This window comes from Bicyclus anynana, chromosome 9 (assembly GCF_947172395.1).
Source record: "Bicyclus anynana chromosome 9, ilBicAnyn1.1, whole genome shotgun sequence".
In the NCBI taxonomy this organism is placed as follows: Eukaryota; Metazoa; Arthropoda; class Insecta; order Lepidoptera; family Nymphalidae; genus Bicyclus; species Bicyclus anynana.
Genome location: NC_069091.1, coordinates 10,320,970 through 10,339,843, shown reverse-complemented (window position 1 = coordinate 10,339,843; position 18,874 = coordinate 10,320,970). Strand labels below are relative to the sequence as shown.

Sequence of the window (18,874 nt, the reverse complement as noted above, 5' to 3'; positions counted from 1 at the left end):
AATGACTATGTGGAAAATCGTTGAAATTAATGTACACTTACTGTTTTCTTTAATAATCCCTTTGCTTTAGAAATACAAACACATTCTTTCTATTACGCGTCAAAATTAAAAGGATAAATAATTCTTTTTTTTCGGTTTTTTTTCCGTACTTACACGGGTTTAATCTCTAAAAACATTCTAGTACGTACACATCTATGTAATTGTATTTACTATCCTGGAATCTTAAATCTAGAATGTAGATGGCGCTGCTTCATAAAGATTTCACGTTCTTCTAAGTTCCCATGGCATGTTTTTAACCATGACATGAAGCACGGAACACGGAACGGAAGTCAAATGTCATTAACTCATTTAGCCTTTCATTTGTCGTCTGTGTCATATATCAAGGGGCCAAGTGGGGCCAAGTGGGGCCAAAAATGTCAAAAGCACTCTATGTCTGCGATTACAGCACATTCCTTGGTCTGAATTAATACTCTATGCTTAGGTCTCTATGTCTAATCTGTGGTATCTTTTGTTTTGTCAATTTTGATTTTTGTCACAATCACAAAAATAATCGGGGAATCCAGGAGACGGGAAAATAAAAATAATACAAGTTTAATTTATATTTTATACTAAGTTTAGACATGTTGCTACTGAGAAATTATTTTGACTGATCTTTGAAGGTTGTTTCTAGATAATGTCGATTTGTTATGTGGCGGTGAAGTGCTTATTTTGGTTACAATAATGTTTTCCCTCATGAATTTAACTTGGAAATGGGAATACATTTGTGGCCCACAGGGTCTGGCTCCATGGAACGAGACGACAAAGGACATCGGAATATGTTTTCAAGAGTTATTCTTCCAAATACCTATATTTTTTATCTTGGCAGTAACTTCAGGATATTACGTGGGATTAAGAAAAAGTTGGGTAGTGAGAGAAAAAACTCAAGAAAGATCAATTACTCTTCGTAGCTTTGTAGCACTAGCACTTTTTTGTATTCCAATTATACATATGTATATCATCATATCTGATGATCAACTTAGATTATATCCCATTGACTATTTTGCTGCTGGAGCGGCCTGTATATCATGGCTGGTACACTTCGGGTATGTCATAGCACTAAAACATCGTCTAGGACAAAGTTGTCGGGGACCCAAATTTCAACTCTTTTTGTGGAGTCTCACAGTCCTGTTTAGTGTTATAGAACTTCGAAGTAATATCCTTACTGGTGCTCCAACCTCATTCGATATTGCTGTACTGTGTTTCCATTTTGTATATCTCCTAACATTGCTACCAGCTAGTGATTCTCGGCCAACGTTTTACTCCCCTTGCCTTGTTGGCTCTCAACATTCTCATGTAAGTTCTGTTTTGAGGCATATTAACCTTAAACCTGCAAGAATCTATATGCTACAATATTACTTTGGATTTTCAGAGTGAATACACCCCACTCCTCCCCCAAGGTGATGAAGGGGTGCTTGGCACAGCCATGCAAGGCGCAAGCTGGTGGTCTAAACTTTGTTTTTCATGGGTTGATCCTCTTTTACAAAAAGGTAATTTAATTTTATTTAATTTCTTGCAATTTATGTTTATGTGGAATTAAAGGTGATAACTGATATAGGCTAAGAGTTTTCCAATAATAATTATTATATCTTTTTTATTATTTATTTTAGGTTTTGATAATAAGCTACATGACCTTGAAGAATTGTATGACATCCCAGCAAGGTATAGGTGCACTTATGTTGGAGCAAGGATGGATAAAGCACTGATTGGCAATGTAGACAATTATCAACAATTCACTGAAGTACCACACCAACCTTTTATAGGACCTGGTAAATTATTATTTAATAAAAAAAAATCAAATTTGAATTTTTAATATTGGTGTCTCTGAAATTATTGTAATACGGTTCTTTGATTAAATTTTTTCTTTAACCAAATTAAATACATTTTTATAATTTTTTTTTTATTTTTTATTATTGTAGGCTATGGAGCAACAAGCGAGACGCACCCTCAGTCATCGACACCAGTCACCCCAACAGCTCGAGTGTTACTTCGTCCAGATCGGCGGCAGAATGTGTCATTGTTTCATGCTTTACACAGCTGTTTCGCTTTGCAATTTTATAGCATTGGAATTCTGAAACTCATCTCTGATATGGCTGGCTTTGGTGGACCCATACTCTTGAATAAATTGATCACATTTATTGAAGATGACAGTATTGATCAACATTATGGGTAAAAATAACATTTTATTTACTAAACACACTAAATAAGTAAAATCTTAAGAGTTTTTAACGCTATTGTTATATTAAAATAGAAAAACGGTTTAATTTAATAATATGTTTGGTTAATGTTTGATTTTGAGCTTGTTCGTGCAGTGATCATTTGAACATGATTGAGAAATAGTTCCAAAATAGTTGATAATATTCAGGTGAACATTACAATTTATATTTGTTATACTTATTACCATCAATGTTCAGTAATGATTAACAGGAAAATCTAAAAAATTCAAATTATTGATATTTAAAAAATTTTCATTTTATATTTAAAAAAAATTGTATATAATATTTTATATCAGAAATATTTCTATCCTATTAGAAAAACGCTGATATCATCAAATTGGATTATCAGGTCTTTATTCTATATAGCTAAGAATCATATCATGTTAAGTTTCAAACTGAAAAACTGCAACATAATTGGTCAGTTCATATTATGAACAGACATACACAAAGATATACAGATAACATAAAACATGAGACCCATATTTTCAAGTTGAGCATCAAAAATATATCTTGTGCTCCCTGAGATTGCTCTTTGCAGTGATTGTGCAATGTGCATGCAGTCACAAATTTATATATTTTAAATTTGAACTGTATAATAACAAATCCTCAATACAGAGGTCCAAAAATAAAGTGTCTTCAATAATTTTACAGCAATTTTGAACATCAAAATCTTTCAGGTACATATATGCAGCCAGTCTTCTATCAGTTACAATCATATCTGCCTTATTCAATGTTCATTTCACCTGGTTAATGTCTGTGATTGGCCTCAAAATGCGCGGAGCTATAGTGTCTACTATTTTACGAAAGACCCTCAGTGTGACATCAACAGAACTCAACAAAGCCTTTTCTGTTGGGGAAATCACTAATTTTATGTCAACTGATACAGACAGGATTGTGAACTCCTGTCCAAGTTTCCATGCCCTCTGGAGTATACCATTGCAGGTGAGGTTAATATTAATCTAATCTTATTATTCTTTATAAATCTTATTATTCTTTACAAAGGCTGGAGGTTTAATTGGTCCAGGTCTGTCTGGTGGAAGGCTTCGGCCGTGGCTAGTTACCACCCTACTGGCAAAGATGTATTGCCAAGCGATTAAGCATTCAAGTATGATGTTGTGTAGAAACCGAAACGGGTGTAGATTTTCATCCCCCTAACAAGTTATCCCGCTTCCATCGTTGATTGCATCATCATTTACTATCAGGTGAGATTGCAGTCAAAGGCTAACTTTTAAAGAATAAAAAAAAATATTTGTATTGAATTTCCCTATCCTCTGAACTACATTTATATTGAGTGACAAAGAAAGGATAAAGATGAGTCATTCCTTTTACAATATCACTATCTTTGTTTTCAGATAATTTATTATCAAACTAGTGAAAATTGTAATAGGTACATTGATTTTAATTCATATTGTTTTCACTTATCTTTAAACAAAATGAAGTTTTTGAAAATATTCAGACAAATGTCTGAATATTTATCTCTATCGGACACTTATTAGAATGTAGCCTTAAGTTTAACTTTATAGTAACTTCTACTTGAGTGTTAAAATTAATCTGAATAACAATATTTCTCTATTTCAGTTAGTCATCACCCTGTATCTTTTGTATATCCAAGTTGGTATATCATTTTTGGCTGGAGTCGCGTTTTCGGTGATTCTCATACCTATAAACAAATTAATAGCTAACAAGATTGGACAGTTGAGTACAGAAATGATGAAACACAAAGACACACGCGTGAGTTTGATCAGCGACATGCTCCGCGGTATACGGACTGTGAAAGTACATGTGTGGGAAGATTATTTTATTGACAAAGTATCAGGTAATAATGCATTGCTGTTTTTATATTATAATATAATAATAATTCATATAACTGTGTTATATTATAGTATTAATAAAATTTAACTTTTGCTTCTGTACAGAGGCGCGCGCCAGAGAGCTGAGGTACCTGCGCGGGCGCAAGTACTTGGACGCGGTGTGCGTGGTGCTGTGGGCCACCACGCCCGTGCTGGTGGCGGCGCTCACGCTGGGCACGCACGCGCTACGCGGACTGCAGCTCAGCGCGCCTACTGTGAGTGTGACATTGGGTACCTGGATGCGGTGTGCGTAGTGCTGTGGGCCACCACGCACGTGCTGGTGGCGGCGCTCACGCTGGGCACGCATGCGCTGCGCGGACTGCAGCTCAGCGCGCCTACTGTGAGTGTGACATTGGGTACCTGGACGCGGTGTGCGTGGTGCTGTGGGCCACCACGCCCGTGCTGGTGGCGGCGCTCACGCTGGGCACGCACGCGCTGCGCGGACTGCAGCTCAGCGCGCCTACTGTGAGTGTGACATTGGGTACCTGGACGCGGTGTGCGTGGTGCTGTGGGCCACCACGCCCGTGCTGGTGGCGGCGCTCACGCTGGGCACGCACGCGATGCGCGGACTGCAGCTCAGCGCGCCTACTGTGAGTGTGACATTGGGTACCTGGACGCGGTGTGCGTGGTGCTGTGGGCCACCACGCCCGTGCTGGTGGCGGCGCTCACGCTGGGCACGCACGCGCTGCGCGGACTGCAGCTCAGCGCGCCTACTGTGAGTGTGACATTGGGTACCTGGACGCGGTGTGCGTGGTGCTGTGGGCCACCACGCCCGTGCTGGTGGCGGCGCTCACGCTGGGCACGCACGCGCTGCGCGGACTGCAGCTCAGCGCGCCTACTGTGAGTGTGACATTGGGTACCTGGACGCGGTGTGCGTGGTGCTGTGGGCCACCACGCCCGTGCTGGTGGCGGCGCTCACGCTGGGCACGCACTCGCTGCGCGGACTGCAGCTCAGCGCGCCTACTGTGAGTGTGACATTGGGTACCTGGACGCGGTGTGCGTGGTGCTGTGGGCCACCACGCCCGTGCTGGTGGCGGCGCTCACGCTGGGCACGCACGCGCTGCGCGGACTGCAGCTCAGCGCGCCTACTGTGAGTGTGACATTGGGTACCTGGACGCGGTGTGCGTGGTGCTGTGGGCCACCACGCCCGTGCTGGTGGCGGCGCTCACGCTGGGCACGCACGCGCTGCACGGACTGCAGCTCAGCGCGCCTACTGTAAGTGTGACATTGGGTACCTGGACGCGGTGTGCGTGGTGCTGTGGGCCACCACGCCCGTGCTGGTGGCGGCGCTCACGCTGGGCACGCACGCGCTGCACGGACTGCAGCTCAGCGCGCCTACTGTGAGTGTGACATTGGGTACCTGGACGCGGTGTGCGTGGTGCTGTGGGCCACCACGCCCGTGCTGGTGGCGGCGCTCACGCTGGGCACGCACGCGCTGCGCGGACTGCAGCTCAGCGCGCCTACTGTGAGTGTGACATTGGGTACCTGGACGCGGTGTGCGTGGTGCTGTGGGCCACCACGCCCGTGCTGGTGGCGGCGCTCACGCTGGGCACGCACGCGCTGCGCGGACTGCAGCTCAGCGCGCCTACTGTGAGTGTGACATTGGGTACCTGGACGCGGTGTGCGTGGTGCTGTGGGCCACCACGCCCGTGCTGGTGGCGGCGCTCACGCTGGGCACGCACGCGCTGCGCGGACTGCAGCTCAGCGCGCCTACTGTGAGTGTGACATTGAGTACCTGGACGCGGTGTGCGTGTGCTGTGGGCCACCACCCCCGTGCTGATGGCGGCGTTCACGCTCAGTTTTTATTGTTTATAACATATATAAATTAAAACGCACAGCTTTATAAAAAAAAAAACGGAATATACCTTCCGTTAATATACGACCTTTTCACCAACAACGCGACACATTAAAAATATGTTCGAAAGTAATTCAAATCCAACAGAATTCTAAAAACTCACGGCGTTTTTTTTAATTAACGGTCATTATTTTCGTTCGTTCATCTTCAATTTCGATTTTTTGTTATTAAAAATTATTATTTTTAATCGCTGTTTGTAAAAAAAATAAATAAACGATTTCAGGTATTCACAACTGTGGCGTTAATAAATATGTTGATTGCGCCATTGAACGCGTTCCCCTGGGTGTTGAACGGGCTTACCGAGGCGTGGGTGTCTATAAAACGTATCCAGAAACTCTTAGATGTAAGTATTACACGTACATTTATAAACATTGCTTTTATTATTTCATTTTTATTATAAAATGCGAAATATCTCGTAATATTTAAGAAGTATTTTTGCCGTCTTACTATATTTCTGTTTATAATAATAACCGCTTTATTTGATTATCTTTATTAAGAAATTACGTCCATCTGCTATTTTAATAATGATTTATAAATACTCCTAATAATCCCTATATCTTATTTTGTTAAAAAGCGGTAACCCATAGAAAACCTCATTTCATTGCATCTAATTAAAAGACCGAAAACGTATCATAAGTACTTGTATGTGTCATTTATGTATAATAGACTGTTTGCAATCAAGTATAGTATGCTCCTAACTTTAAGTACACTCTGAAGTTGCTAGGCTCCGAACTGTGTATATAATATTATAACCTTGCTGGGATATGTTACTGTACACTGCACAGCCATACGCATACGTATTCAGTGCGAATTATAGCTTGGCAAATTCGTTCGTAACACTCCTGATCAGTCCGTTCCCCCCGTCGCCCGCATATCATGGGAGTGTCATCAACGAACTTGCCAAGCTCTTTAGTACGGCGCATACTGTACCTATTTAGAATCATGTTGTAATATTTTAGCTGAGAGACATGGATATTGAACATTACTACGATCGTCTCAACACAAACTGCGATGAAGACAAAGTTATTATAATAAAGAACGCGACATTCGCGTGGGCGAAATCTACCGTACGCAAAAAAACAAAAATGCCAAAGTCGAAGAAAAATAAGGGAAAATCTCAAAAGAAACTCTCAAAATATAGCACTCCGAGGAGGGATTCGGAGTCATCAACTGAGGCGCTAATACAAGAACCTTTTACTCTACAAGATATATTTTTTGAGATTGGTAAAGAGGAACTAGTTGGAGTCACTGGACCGGTTGGCAGTGGAAAAACGTCTCTGTTGTTGGCTATAATAGGTGACATGTTAAAAGTGAAAGGAGATATACAGATACCAGAATATCTTAACAGTAAGTATTAATTTTGTTAAAAACACCCAGTCGTAGACAAAGAAAGAAATGTACGACCGATTGGCATGCCATTGTCAGTAAAAATTTATTCAACTGCGGACGCAGCGGCAGCGGACGCAGGCGATTTCGTCCACACTTAGACCTCCTTAATCCGGCCCTGTTGCAAAATCCGGGCGTCTACTAACTATGAACTATATCATAACTATAACTATCTCCCTGCTAAAATGTCTGCTGTATCAGTGGCGTAGCGTGCCTTGCAGGGGTCCTATATCAAAGTTAGTTGAGGCCTCAAATGAATGGTAAAGAATTCTTACTTAAATTCTCTCTCTCTCTCTCTCTCTCTCTCTGAATTCTAAAAATACATAATTTCTAAAATAAATATAACACTGATTTAATTTATGTAGGGTGTTTCCAACTTTAGGGAGAACGCATAACCCGGGAAAATTATAGGCGTTATTTTTTCGAGAAGCGTCAGATTTTGTGAGATTGTGGATAAAATTTTACTTTCAAGGGGCCCCTGTAGTCCGGGGGCCCCGTAACATTGATACGGCTGATACGGCGGTAGCTACGCCCCTGTATATAATAGTTCCGTCCATTAACCACATCAGTGAAGGTTGTCTTATACTGAGACTATTATGATTTTTTTACAGGTTTTGGTTACGCCCCGCAGCAACCCTGGCTGGTGCGTGGAACTATACGTGACAACATACTGTTTGGAAAACCTTATGATGAGGTCAAATTTAGATCCGTCATCGACGCTTGTGCATTAACAGGTAAAATCCGTAAATGTATAGTTTTGTAATAACATACTAATATTATAAAATTGATAAGTTTGTTTCTTTGTTAGTAGTGGACGATCTTTAAATTAAAATTATATTGTTAAGTGTATTTTTGTAATTAGAGGATTTGAACCAACTGGGCTGGAACGCGTACGTCGGCGAAGGCGGCTGCACACTCAGCGGCGGGCAGAGGGCGCGCGTGTCGCTCGCGCGCGCCGTGTATCAGGACAAACAAGGTTGGTACAAGTTCATTTATATTTGAACCAACTGGGCTGGAATTTATACGTCGGCGAAGGCAGGTGCACACTCAGCGGCAGGCAGAATCACTCGGGCCAATGTCTTTAATGGGCCATTAACCCTGTGGCACAAGTCTCGAGATTTGTACGGAATATTTCCATCACGCAATGGACTCTGCATCAGCACGGTGAATCCATAAAATTCAAAGGTATTTGTCTTATCACCACCACGTTGTTTTGTCGACATTATTTATGTTTCTAAAAAATCAGAGTATAGCTAAATCGAGCTGAAGCTAGAGTACTTTCGTTTTTAACTTGATTTGATGGTGTATGTTTTGTTGTTATTTCAGTGTATCTGTTGGACGACGTGTTGTCGGGCGTAGACGCGACAGTCGCGCAGCACATAATGCAGCACTGCATCCTGGGCCTGCTGCGGCGCACGGCGCGCGTGCTCGTCACGCACTCGCCGCGACACCTCGCGCGCGCGCACCGCGTGCTGCTCGTGCGGGACGGACGGATAGTTTCGCAAGGTGACACTCGTTACAGGCCCAAATGTCGTCATCATCAGTCTGGCAGCACTGTATCCTGATCCTGCTGTGGCGCACGGCGTCATTGCCATTACGACTCATTACGTACTCGCTGCGGTACATCGCGTGCGTAAAGGTGATATTTGTTACAGACTGCCGTTACCATCACATCAGATAGTGAACGTCCACTACTAGAAATGTGTACGTCCACGTGTAGTCCACGTCTCTAACCTGTATGGTGTAGAGACGTGGACTATTCACGCCAGAGAAAGACAAAGAATTGATGCGTTCGAGATGTGGTGTTGGAGGCGAATGTTACGTGTACCGTGGACTGCCAAACGCACAAATGTATCAATTCTTTCACAGCTTCAAATTAAAACACGTCTCTCAACCATCTGTCTACAGCGCATCCTCAGTTATTTTGGACATATCACACGCCGTGGGAAAGAAAACTTGGAAAAAAATATTGTGGTGGGAAATGTGGAAGGCAAACGGCCGCGAGGTAGATCTCCAACCCGATGGTCCGATCTTCTAAAGGAAGCAGGAGCCCGAACCTTTTACAGTGCCGTCCAAATGGCCAGCGACCGTACTCGATGGAGGAGCATTGTAAACCAAACGATGACTCGCCAAGGTGGTCACGATCCTCAGTCATGAGGGACCGACTAGAGAGAGAGAGAGACTACTAGAAAAACCATCACTGCCTTTAGCCGCCGGTGTCCAACGGACGTCAAGATTCGCTGAGTTCAGCCAACATAGCTTTTGATGTCTGTTCGCCTGTCCGGTGTTCATTGCCACCGTATAGCTGAGCGTCACTTTGTGACTTCTTATTCAGATTTCGTATGAACAATGTGTCTAGCCGCAATTTAACTAGGCAAGCTATTTGCAATGTGTCAATATGAATGTCACTGTCATTTATTTCTTGTACCAAATAAATATAATCGATGAGGGTATATATTCCTCATGCCAGATCTCGTGCTATAATACATTATATTATTCTTAATTGAAAGTAATTTAAATAAATTGACAAAAAAATATCTATATTTTATAGGTCCACCAGAAACTGTTGTAAATGAAATAGAAGAGTTTCTGCCCGGCGAAACAGACTCAATAGGCGACGAAATACAACAACATCACGACACAGAGGATAAACCAGCAAATGATTTAGACGTCGTCAGCCAAAACAGTTTGGACAATGAAGTAAGTATCCACATATTTAATTAAATCTCTAGCACTTATTTTCGCATTTATTATTATAACTCATGGACATTAGTATCTCCGTACGCGTGATCCTTGAAAAAACGCGAGTGTTGTTCAAGGATCCGTGGCAGTGCCACAAATGTGACCCTTTAAATCCGTGTAGCTCCGAAAGTAATGTTCGCAGTTACCCTGTTACTTTTAGAAAATTGCATAGCATACTCCTAATTTATATACAATTTAAAAAAACTGTCATCATCCCTATTACAACACAAAACATTATCAATAATCAGAACACAAAAAAATATTGCACAAAATCACTAACCCGACTGGCAGCGTGACGGTGTCTACGCTGCCTAAAAACAACTGAGCTTAAGTCATCAAATACCCTCTTATTTATATACTAACACTGATACCTTCCCTCTACAATAACATAAATAATGAATGTTAATACCAGCTGTAATCGAGGAATTTACAACTTTATAATATTAGTGTGATTAGTAAGTATGTTTTCTTTTGCAGGAAAGCATGTCTGAAGGCACAGTTGGATGGTGGGTGATCGCACTGTATCTGCGCTCTGTAGGTGCTTTCCTAACAATGTGCATCGTAATGTCGTTGATACTCATGCAACTGTCGCAGAACTTCACCTTCGTATGGCTCACCTTCTGGGTCAGGAACAAGAGCAACAACTCTGTTACCTTAGAATTGGATGTACACGAGAACACAACCGCTCTAGACCACGGTTTCAATATACTTGATAATATAGTCCATAAAATAGTGAACACATCCATTGCTATAATCAATAATTTTAATACAAATAATACAGAGGCAAATAATACAGTGGTTAACAATGATATCACTTCAAGTAACATGCAAGAGTCAGTGTTAGAAGCGTCTGGGTTAACAGACAATTATTATTTGGAAGTATATTTCGGGTTGGCTGGATTGAATTTGGTGTTCACCATAATGCGAGCGTTCCTCTTCGCCTACGGAGGTGTCAAAGCTGCGGCCAAGATTCACAAGATTCTATTGAAAGTTATTGTAAAGGTATGTTGATTTACTGTAATATAGTTATTTTTAATACATTATGGAAAATATAAACATGTGCGCTAAATTTGTATGTGTAACTTTATAGTTCAATAGCCGACGCGTTTTCAGCCGCGTATTTTTCGTTCCTGTGGGAGTACGGGGATAAAATATAGCCTATAGCACTCATAACGTGACTTTATGGTGCTAATTTTTTTTTTCAAAAAATGATATATTTTTCGTCGTGACGTGATTGCGTGAAAATTTTAATTTTTAAATATTTTGTGACAATGCGAGCCAAAACGCCTGTCGGTCATGCTTGTCTGTATTTCAACTATGAACAAATCCTATACAAACGGAGCGTTTGACAAAAATTAGTTATTAGTTAACAATTACAATTACAATTTTGTACATCATGTTACATTGTGACGTCACAAAATAGACGTTTGGAAAATTAAAAAAAATACGGGATATTAAAATCAAGTTTATAAAACGAAATTTAAAAAAGAAACCCTTTACTTTCGTAGTACATGGAATAAGGGTAATACGAAATATAAAGTATAACTTTATATTTCGTATTACCCTTATTCCATGTACTACACGAAATTAATATTGTTTATATTAAATTTGATATGAGTCAACTACCCCTTTGATTTGATGTTTATTTTAATTGGTTGATAAGTTACACCAGAAAAGTAGCCAATTAATTGGTATGGACGTTTGAATAACTGTTCCTCTATTTCAGGCGAACGTGAAATTTTTCGACATCACCCCGACAGGACGAATAGTGAATAGATTCTCTTCTGACACATACACGGTGGATGACTCGTTACCATTCATCATGAATATTCTGCTCGCACAAGTATTTTCTTTGATAGGTGAGAATCATTTTTTTTTTTTGTAATTTTTACACATTTTTAACGAAATTAATCAAATAGATAAATTAGGTCAGGCGTTATGGGCAGTTGAGTGCGTGTAATATGAGAACCGCATTCTGTTTTGAACTAAGAAAAACATGCAGATTATGATTCTGGATGTCGCCAGGAGGTTCGTTGATCAAATTTTTTTATACCCCTTTAATATCGATTTCTATCATAAATCGTAAAAGGATTTTATTGCATATTTTACTAAGAATTTCCAATTGTTTCTTTTTTTTAAAACATAATTTAAAATACGAAATTTAAAAAAGAAATCCTTAAATTTTATTCATTGATATCGATATATTTCGAACCCTTATTCCATTTACTATACGAAATTAATATTATTTACCTTAAATTTGTCATGATTTAACTACTCTTATTGTGTAGTACCCATCGACTAAGTAAATGTTTTTATTTTTAAACTTATTGCTTAAACTCATATTTCATTGACAGATCCATAACATCCAGAATCCTAATCTGCATGATTTTCTTAATGCGAAATTGGGAACAATGTGGTTATTCTATATTATAAAAAATCATTTTTTGTTTACTTGATTTAATGTAGCCTAACCCTTAGAGAAATATTTCTGAATTCTGACATCTCTTAGATAAAAGAGATGTTTCCAAAAAATGTTTTTTTTTGCTACGTGATATTCTACTAGTCACACAATAGTTAGCTTAAGCCTTAAAATACTATTTACAATTGCTATTTACAAGCCTTATCTAAAGCAACTAAAGATATAATTGTGGATGATTTAATAAGCAAATAATAATGATGTTAAAAAATTTGTAGCATTACTTATACCACGCGTAGAGCAAAAGCATCGCGCGAGGTTAATTGCGTGTGGCTCCATCTATTGTCGCCTTTAGAAACGTGGAAAATGCCATTTTCTACCACACACGAAGATTTCATACAGCTGAAAAGAATTATTGTATCAGGACTACATTAATATATTGCAACAATACAATATTTAATCTTATTTTTATTAGAATGTATATATAACTAACTATTGTATAAGTACTTGGTAGTAGACAAAAACTGCTCAAATATTGCATACAGCAAAATAATATAAGTCTGGATTACTTCAACACTTTAGTGTTAAGACTAAATACACTAAATATCTCTTAGATTACTTTCGCACTATTGTTAGCACATAACATTGTTTACTTTTACTACAAAAGCTTTTATACTCACTATAAAATAAAAATTATTTAATTTAATTTAAAATAATAAACAAATTAAATTTACTGTAAGATAATTTTTGAAATATAACTTATTTATTTTGAGGATTTCACAAAATTCAAAACGCATTTTTGTACAAAAAAATATTTTATGTTTAGAATTAAATAAACTTCATTATTACATAATTTATCACAAATAGTGCTTCAAAGAGAGTAAATTAGGAAGTTTTGTTTATTTCATTATAATTATTTTGTATCTATCTAACATTATAGACACACAGTATATTTGATTAACACTAGATTATTGTCTTAGGCGCGGTGGCGGTTACAGTCTACGGGTTGCCTTGGTTGCTAGTGGGCGTGTTGCCTATGGCTTATATATACTACAGGTGTGGATACTTCATATGGATACACGTCTATTGCCGGATCCTCACGTTTGTCATATTTTAACAAAACATCACAAATTAAATCTTTCAAACTTGGGTTGCGTAGGTTTGCAGTGTTTGCAAACACTTGAGGTTGATCCGATCGAGTGTCGCTCTTTTTTACAAATCAAAGAAAGGACATGACGTTTAGAATTGGGCCCACTTTTCAAAACGATACAGATATGAAAAATTTACTAAAAATCATGTATATTTTACTAAATTATTCCATTACAATCATAGCCGAAATAATATTCGCTAACAGGGAAAATAAGCAGATTTCATTATTTTTAATTAGATCATTCACACAGATTCGCGGGCTTCACGCGGGCTGTCAATGTTAAAGTCAATCAATAAATAATTGTCAAATGTTCTGTTTATCAAACCTAACCAAGTTTTCCTAACGATTTGATAATATAAATTGTCGTATTTTTAATGTCAAATCCTTATTAAAACTGTCACCAATCAGTTTGACGCAGATAATGCAATGAATTTTATGTCAAAGGAATACAAATGAGTTAAATGAGGTGCCCACCTGTAACGAGTAATATAACTGATCGGGCAAATGTAGAATTCTTTGAAAATTGACCTCATAAGTTTTCCTTAATTGTCCTAATTTATTGTAAATTTTCAGCTCTGTACCATTCATATAATTTGGGCCCGATTTAGTATGGAGACTGGGTTTCTCCTTTACCACAAGTGTAATTGCGACGCAATAACATGTTTGTGTACTTGCAGCAAACCAAAAGTATATTGTTGTGGAGTAAAAATGATATGTTTCATGCTAGCCCCTTCAGAATACACTAATTGGGAAATTGTGGATAGCGATGTTTGATTCCCAAAATTAAACCAAGCGCTTGTACAAGTTTGGTGTTTGTGGTAAATGACAAACATGTGGTTCCAGCAAATTGTTGCTTTTTTTATTATCAAAACTTTTACAGCAAATCAGGTCATTAAGATGTAATGATTTAATTTATCTCTCATATTTAATAGCACATTTCTGTGTTTTCTAAAAAAGAAAATACTATCCTGAAACGTGATTTTGTTGAAAATAAATGAACATCTGATACTCTAATATAGCACTTGCACATAGATATTGCTATTCATTATTTTTATTTACCTGAGAAGACTTATAATGGCGAAGAGTACATTTCCACAGATAACTTTTAAAAATCCTTAATTACATATTCATTGTTCTAATGAATATGTATGAATGTATGAGAAACCGAAGTTTGTATCACGCGATATAATTTTCCTTTTCTTTGTGACAGCGTATCTTCATTATAATTCCATCCTTCGCCACTGTATAGTTAATTTATATCGGGAAGTGCGTTTAGCTATGGATGTAGTGGTAAAACCAAGCGCGATAATGTATAAAATGAAAAATCGTTTCGTCAAATAATGTTTCTGAAAACCATCCGCATCGTACCATTACACACCAACGCGTTGTTTGTCAACTGTCTACTGTCAAACGCTTGTCTGTTCACATTAATACACAATATAAAGAAACTTCCAAAAGTACACAAACAATACCAACATCATAATATCTGTTTGTGTGTGCAGATTACAGCGACAATATCGGATCACTTCGAGACAACTCAAAAGGTTGCAGAGCGTCGCCTTGTCACCGGTCTACGTACACTTTAATGATACACTTGAAGGTGAGATCATTTTGCTTGAGGTTTTTTGTTTTATATTTGTGCCTAGTGCTTAGCCACTCGTCGTTGGGATATTTTTTCCATTATTAAGGACACGTCAGTGGGACCTACTCCCGTCTATTCCTAAATAATCCATGAAGGATTAGCCAAAAAAAGGTTTGGACGGATCGAACGCCATGATAAGACGCAGCTAGTCGCCTATATCGTCAGCACTAGTTCTATTACTATTCCCCACGTAACTCTCGGAACACTTCGTACTATATGACGACACGAGCGTAAAGAAGTTTTTCTTTAAAATGTGTCATGAATCGTATTGTTCCAGGCGTGAGCAGCATCCGCGCGCTGGGTGCGGCGGCGCGCTGGGCGGAGCGCGGCGAGGAGGGCGTGGAGCGCTGGCAGCGCGCGGCGCTGTGCGGCGCGGCGGCGGCGCAGTGGCTGGCGCTGCGCCTGCAGGCGGCCGCCGCCGCCGCTGTCGCCGCCGCCGCGCTCGTCGCAGTGCTGCAGCGGGCCACGCACGCCGCCGACCCGGGTATTTTTTTTTTTTACATGTTAGCCCTTGACTACAATCTCACCTGATGGTAAGTGATGATGCAATCTAAGATGGAAGCGGGCTAACTTGTTAGGAGGAGGATAAAAATCCACACCCCTTTCGGTTTCTACACGACATCGAACCGGAATGCTAAATCGCTTGGCGGTACGTCTTTGTCCGTAGGGTGGTAACTAGCCACGGCCAAAGCCTCCCAATTAAGAAAACCATTTTTTGCCAAATTGGCACCAGCCAATTAAGAAAACCTCAACCGACCTGGACCAATAAAGAAAACCTCAACCGACCCAGCTGGGGATCGAACCCAGGACCTCCGTCTGGTAAATCCACCGCGCATACCACTGCGCCACGGAGGTCGTCAAAAAAAGTATCCTATAATTTTCTACGTATTGTGGTCTCAAATCGTGCCAAGTTTCATTTAATTCAGTAGTTTAAATGTGATTCCCGGGCAACATTAAATACGGACAGACAGACAAACGACAAAATAAAAAAAATATATTTTTGGCGTCAGTATCGATTATATAATACCCTCCAACTAAAAGGAGATGGTCCACTTTTGTACACCGTATTATTAAAATTTTAAAAATACAAGGATTTTATTAAAATCTAAATAAGTAAATAAATCTAACTAAATAAAAGAAATAAATAAAACGAAAACCCAAGATTTTTAGTTATATCAAGATGGCGCCCTTAAAACAACTATGACATGACAGTTGACAGCAAACGTCAAATCGACTACTGCATTGAAGACGTCATCTATCTGCCGTTATTACCCATATTAGTGTTGCATTTCTTGGGAGAGAATGAATAATATTTCGAAAGAATTAAATTAAATTCGTAGATTTGTATAATCAAAAATAGTTAAAAAAAAATATTTTCTTTTATTTCCGCCAGGATGACTGATCCTGGGCTCCATACAATTTTGGACCATCTCGTTTTCAAAATATCTTCAATGTACAGAACTTGACCTTGTACAGTTTGTTATAATGGTAATACAAATATAAATCAGCCATTATTTTCGGTCCAGGACTCGTGGGGCTAGCGATCTCGTACGCGCTGTCGATGACGTCGATGCTGAGCGGCGTGCTGAACTCCTTCACCGAGACCGAGCGTGAGATGATCGCAGTAGAGCGTGTCGGCGAATATATCACACAGGTTTATTCCTTTTCATAGTTTTTAGGGTTCTGTAAGTACTCGTACATACTGACCAAAACGTTCATACGATCACTCGCGTCTTTGTGTCTACTGACTCCGAATCTACTGGACTGTCAGACTATTATTATTTGTTAACAAACAACTTTTGGTAGCCTCGAAAGCTAAAATATGTGCAGGAAAAATATTTGTTATCGATATATCAATATCAGTCATATGGCGAACCTATAAATTGAGAATACAGCTATACATTTTGTAATTTTCGAAATGTTAAATTACTGTCATTTTAGATTACTGCGGTTAAACGTAAAAAATAAAACATTTTTGTGTTAAGTAGATAGATACTCGTATCGTTCGGCTTGGGTCTGTATCACGGGTGGTATTAACATTCATTATTTATGTTTATAAATAAAAGAATATTTGACGACTTGAGCTCAGTTGTTTGTTAGACAGCCTGGACACCGTCACGCTGCCAGTTGCGTTATCATTATTGATAATGATGTATGTTGTAATTATTGATCATAATAGTGTGAGTATGGAGAACGTGTAGGGCAGGGGAGTGTCAATTTCTTCAAGACAAGTCATGGGACCTGCTCGCTCTGCTTTGCTACAAATTTCATTTAAATTTACAGGTAGAAAGTGAAACTATAGAAGGGGAATCTCCTCCATACGGCTGGCCTTCGCATGGTGTTATATCTTTCGAAGATGTCTTTCTTAAATATGGGTGAGTTATGAACCCAAGATTATTTCAAAATATATCAATAAACAATAATCAATATCAATAATTGTGCTAAATTAGTCAATCTTGCTGGTTAATCTACTTTGAGCGAAATCCGAGACTTCTACCTTTGTACCGATTTTTAAACCACTGATTCCAGGTACTATTACTCAATAATAAATAATAATCAGTAGATTTTGAGGTTTCAAGACATTCGCTCGCAGCCTGAATCAAAGTTGTAGTAATCCATCAAAGTGATGGATATAAATTGATATGTGAAATCGATTCTAAACGCAAGCAACTATATTTAGACATACTTAACAGTATGCCTATTTGTTTTGCTACAAATCTTGATGATGGTTAGTCGGGATTTTGTACTAAAATATAATTTTGATCATTTGCTTGTAAAACTTGGTTGCTAACTAACTATAGGCCTTTTAAGAAGGCTCAAAGACACTCAGCTGGCGAAGGACCGAGCTATGCTTGGAATTTGCCTGCGTGATCGAATCAGATATTAGATCTGTAGAAGAACCAAAGTCACTGACACAGCTCAGCGAGTCGCGAAGCTGAAGTGGCAATGGACAGAACATGCAAGTTCGAAAAGCCGAAGGGCGTTGGGGTCTCAAAGTCTTAACTTATATGAATTCATATTGAACGATATATTTCGGAACCTTATTCCACGTTCCGTTCCGTTCCACTAATATTGTTTATATTAAATTTGATATGAGTCAAGTACCCTGTTTCGTGTATAGTGCTAGTGACACCGGCGAGAGCGCGTTGCGCGGAGTGACGTTCGCGAGCCACCCCGGCGAGCGGCTGGCGGTGGTGGGGCGCACGGGCGCCGGCAAGAGCTCGCTGCTGCGCGCCGTGCTGCGCCTCACGCCGTGCGCCGCCGGCCGCGTGCTGGTGGACGGCGTCGACGTCGGCTCGCTGCACCTGCAGGCGCTCAGGTAAGCACTACCCCGGCGAGCGGTGGCGGTGGTGTGGGTTAGCATTTTACCTTCCCCCCTAAAATCGTTATCGTTAGTTAAACTAATTTGAAATTTTACCCTTTGAAAATATTGTACTAGAATTGACACTAATAACAAAAGTGTCGCTTACTATAATTTGACGGTGATATGTCAATTTGTACTTCCCCTCGGTGCTGCGCCTAGCGGATTTTTATAAAACCTTTATAGGAAAGACATTCAACTGTATTGGTTATATCGACGA

At 39.6% G+C, this 18,874-nt stretch overlaps 1 protein-coding gene across 1 annotated transcript in view; it reads left to right on the top strand.

Annotated features, from left to right (window-relative positions):
- Positions 1-440: 440 nt before the first annotated feature.
- The window catches only part of LOC112055098 (ATP-binding cassette sub-family C member 10), a 23,693-nt gene continuing 5,259 nt past the window's right edge, over positions 441-18,874 (top strand). Inside the window, exons 1-21 of the mRNA XM_024095097.2 lie at positions 441-1,332; positions 1,409-1,526; positions 1,647-1,805; positions 1,956-2,205; positions 2,930-3,194; positions 3,831-4,068; positions 4,169-4,317; positions 6,181-6,300; positions 6,917-7,304; positions 7,955-8,077; positions 8,206-8,319; positions 8,670-8,849; positions 9,895-10,043; positions 10,563-11,087; positions 11,812-11,944; positions 13,482-13,557; positions 15,154-15,251; positions 15,571-15,777; positions 16,820-16,947; positions 17,577-17,668; positions 18,415-18,612. Coding sequence (XP_023950865.1) covers positions 721-1,332; positions 1,409-1,526; positions 1,647-1,805; positions 1,956-2,205; positions 2,930-3,194; positions 3,831-4,068; positions 4,169-4,317; positions 6,181-6,300; positions 6,917-7,304; positions 7,955-8,077; positions 8,206-8,319; positions 8,670-8,849; positions 9,895-10,043; positions 10,563-11,087; positions 11,812-11,944; positions 13,482-13,557; positions 15,154-15,251; positions 15,571-15,777; positions 16,820-16,947; positions 17,577-17,668; positions 18,415-18,612 — 4,322 coding nt within the window. The 5' untranslated portion in view covers positions 441-720. The remainder of the gene's footprint in view (positions 1,333-1,408; positions 1,527-1,646; positions 1,806-1,955; positions 2,206-2,929; positions 3,195-3,830; positions 4,069-4,168; positions 4,318-6,180; positions 6,301-6,916; positions 7,305-7,954; positions 8,078-8,205; positions 8,320-8,669; positions 8,850-9,894; positions 10,044-10,562; positions 11,088-11,811; positions 11,945-13,481; positions 13,558-15,153; positions 15,252-15,570; positions 15,778-16,819; positions 16,948-17,576; positions 17,669-18,414; positions 18,613-18,874) is intronic.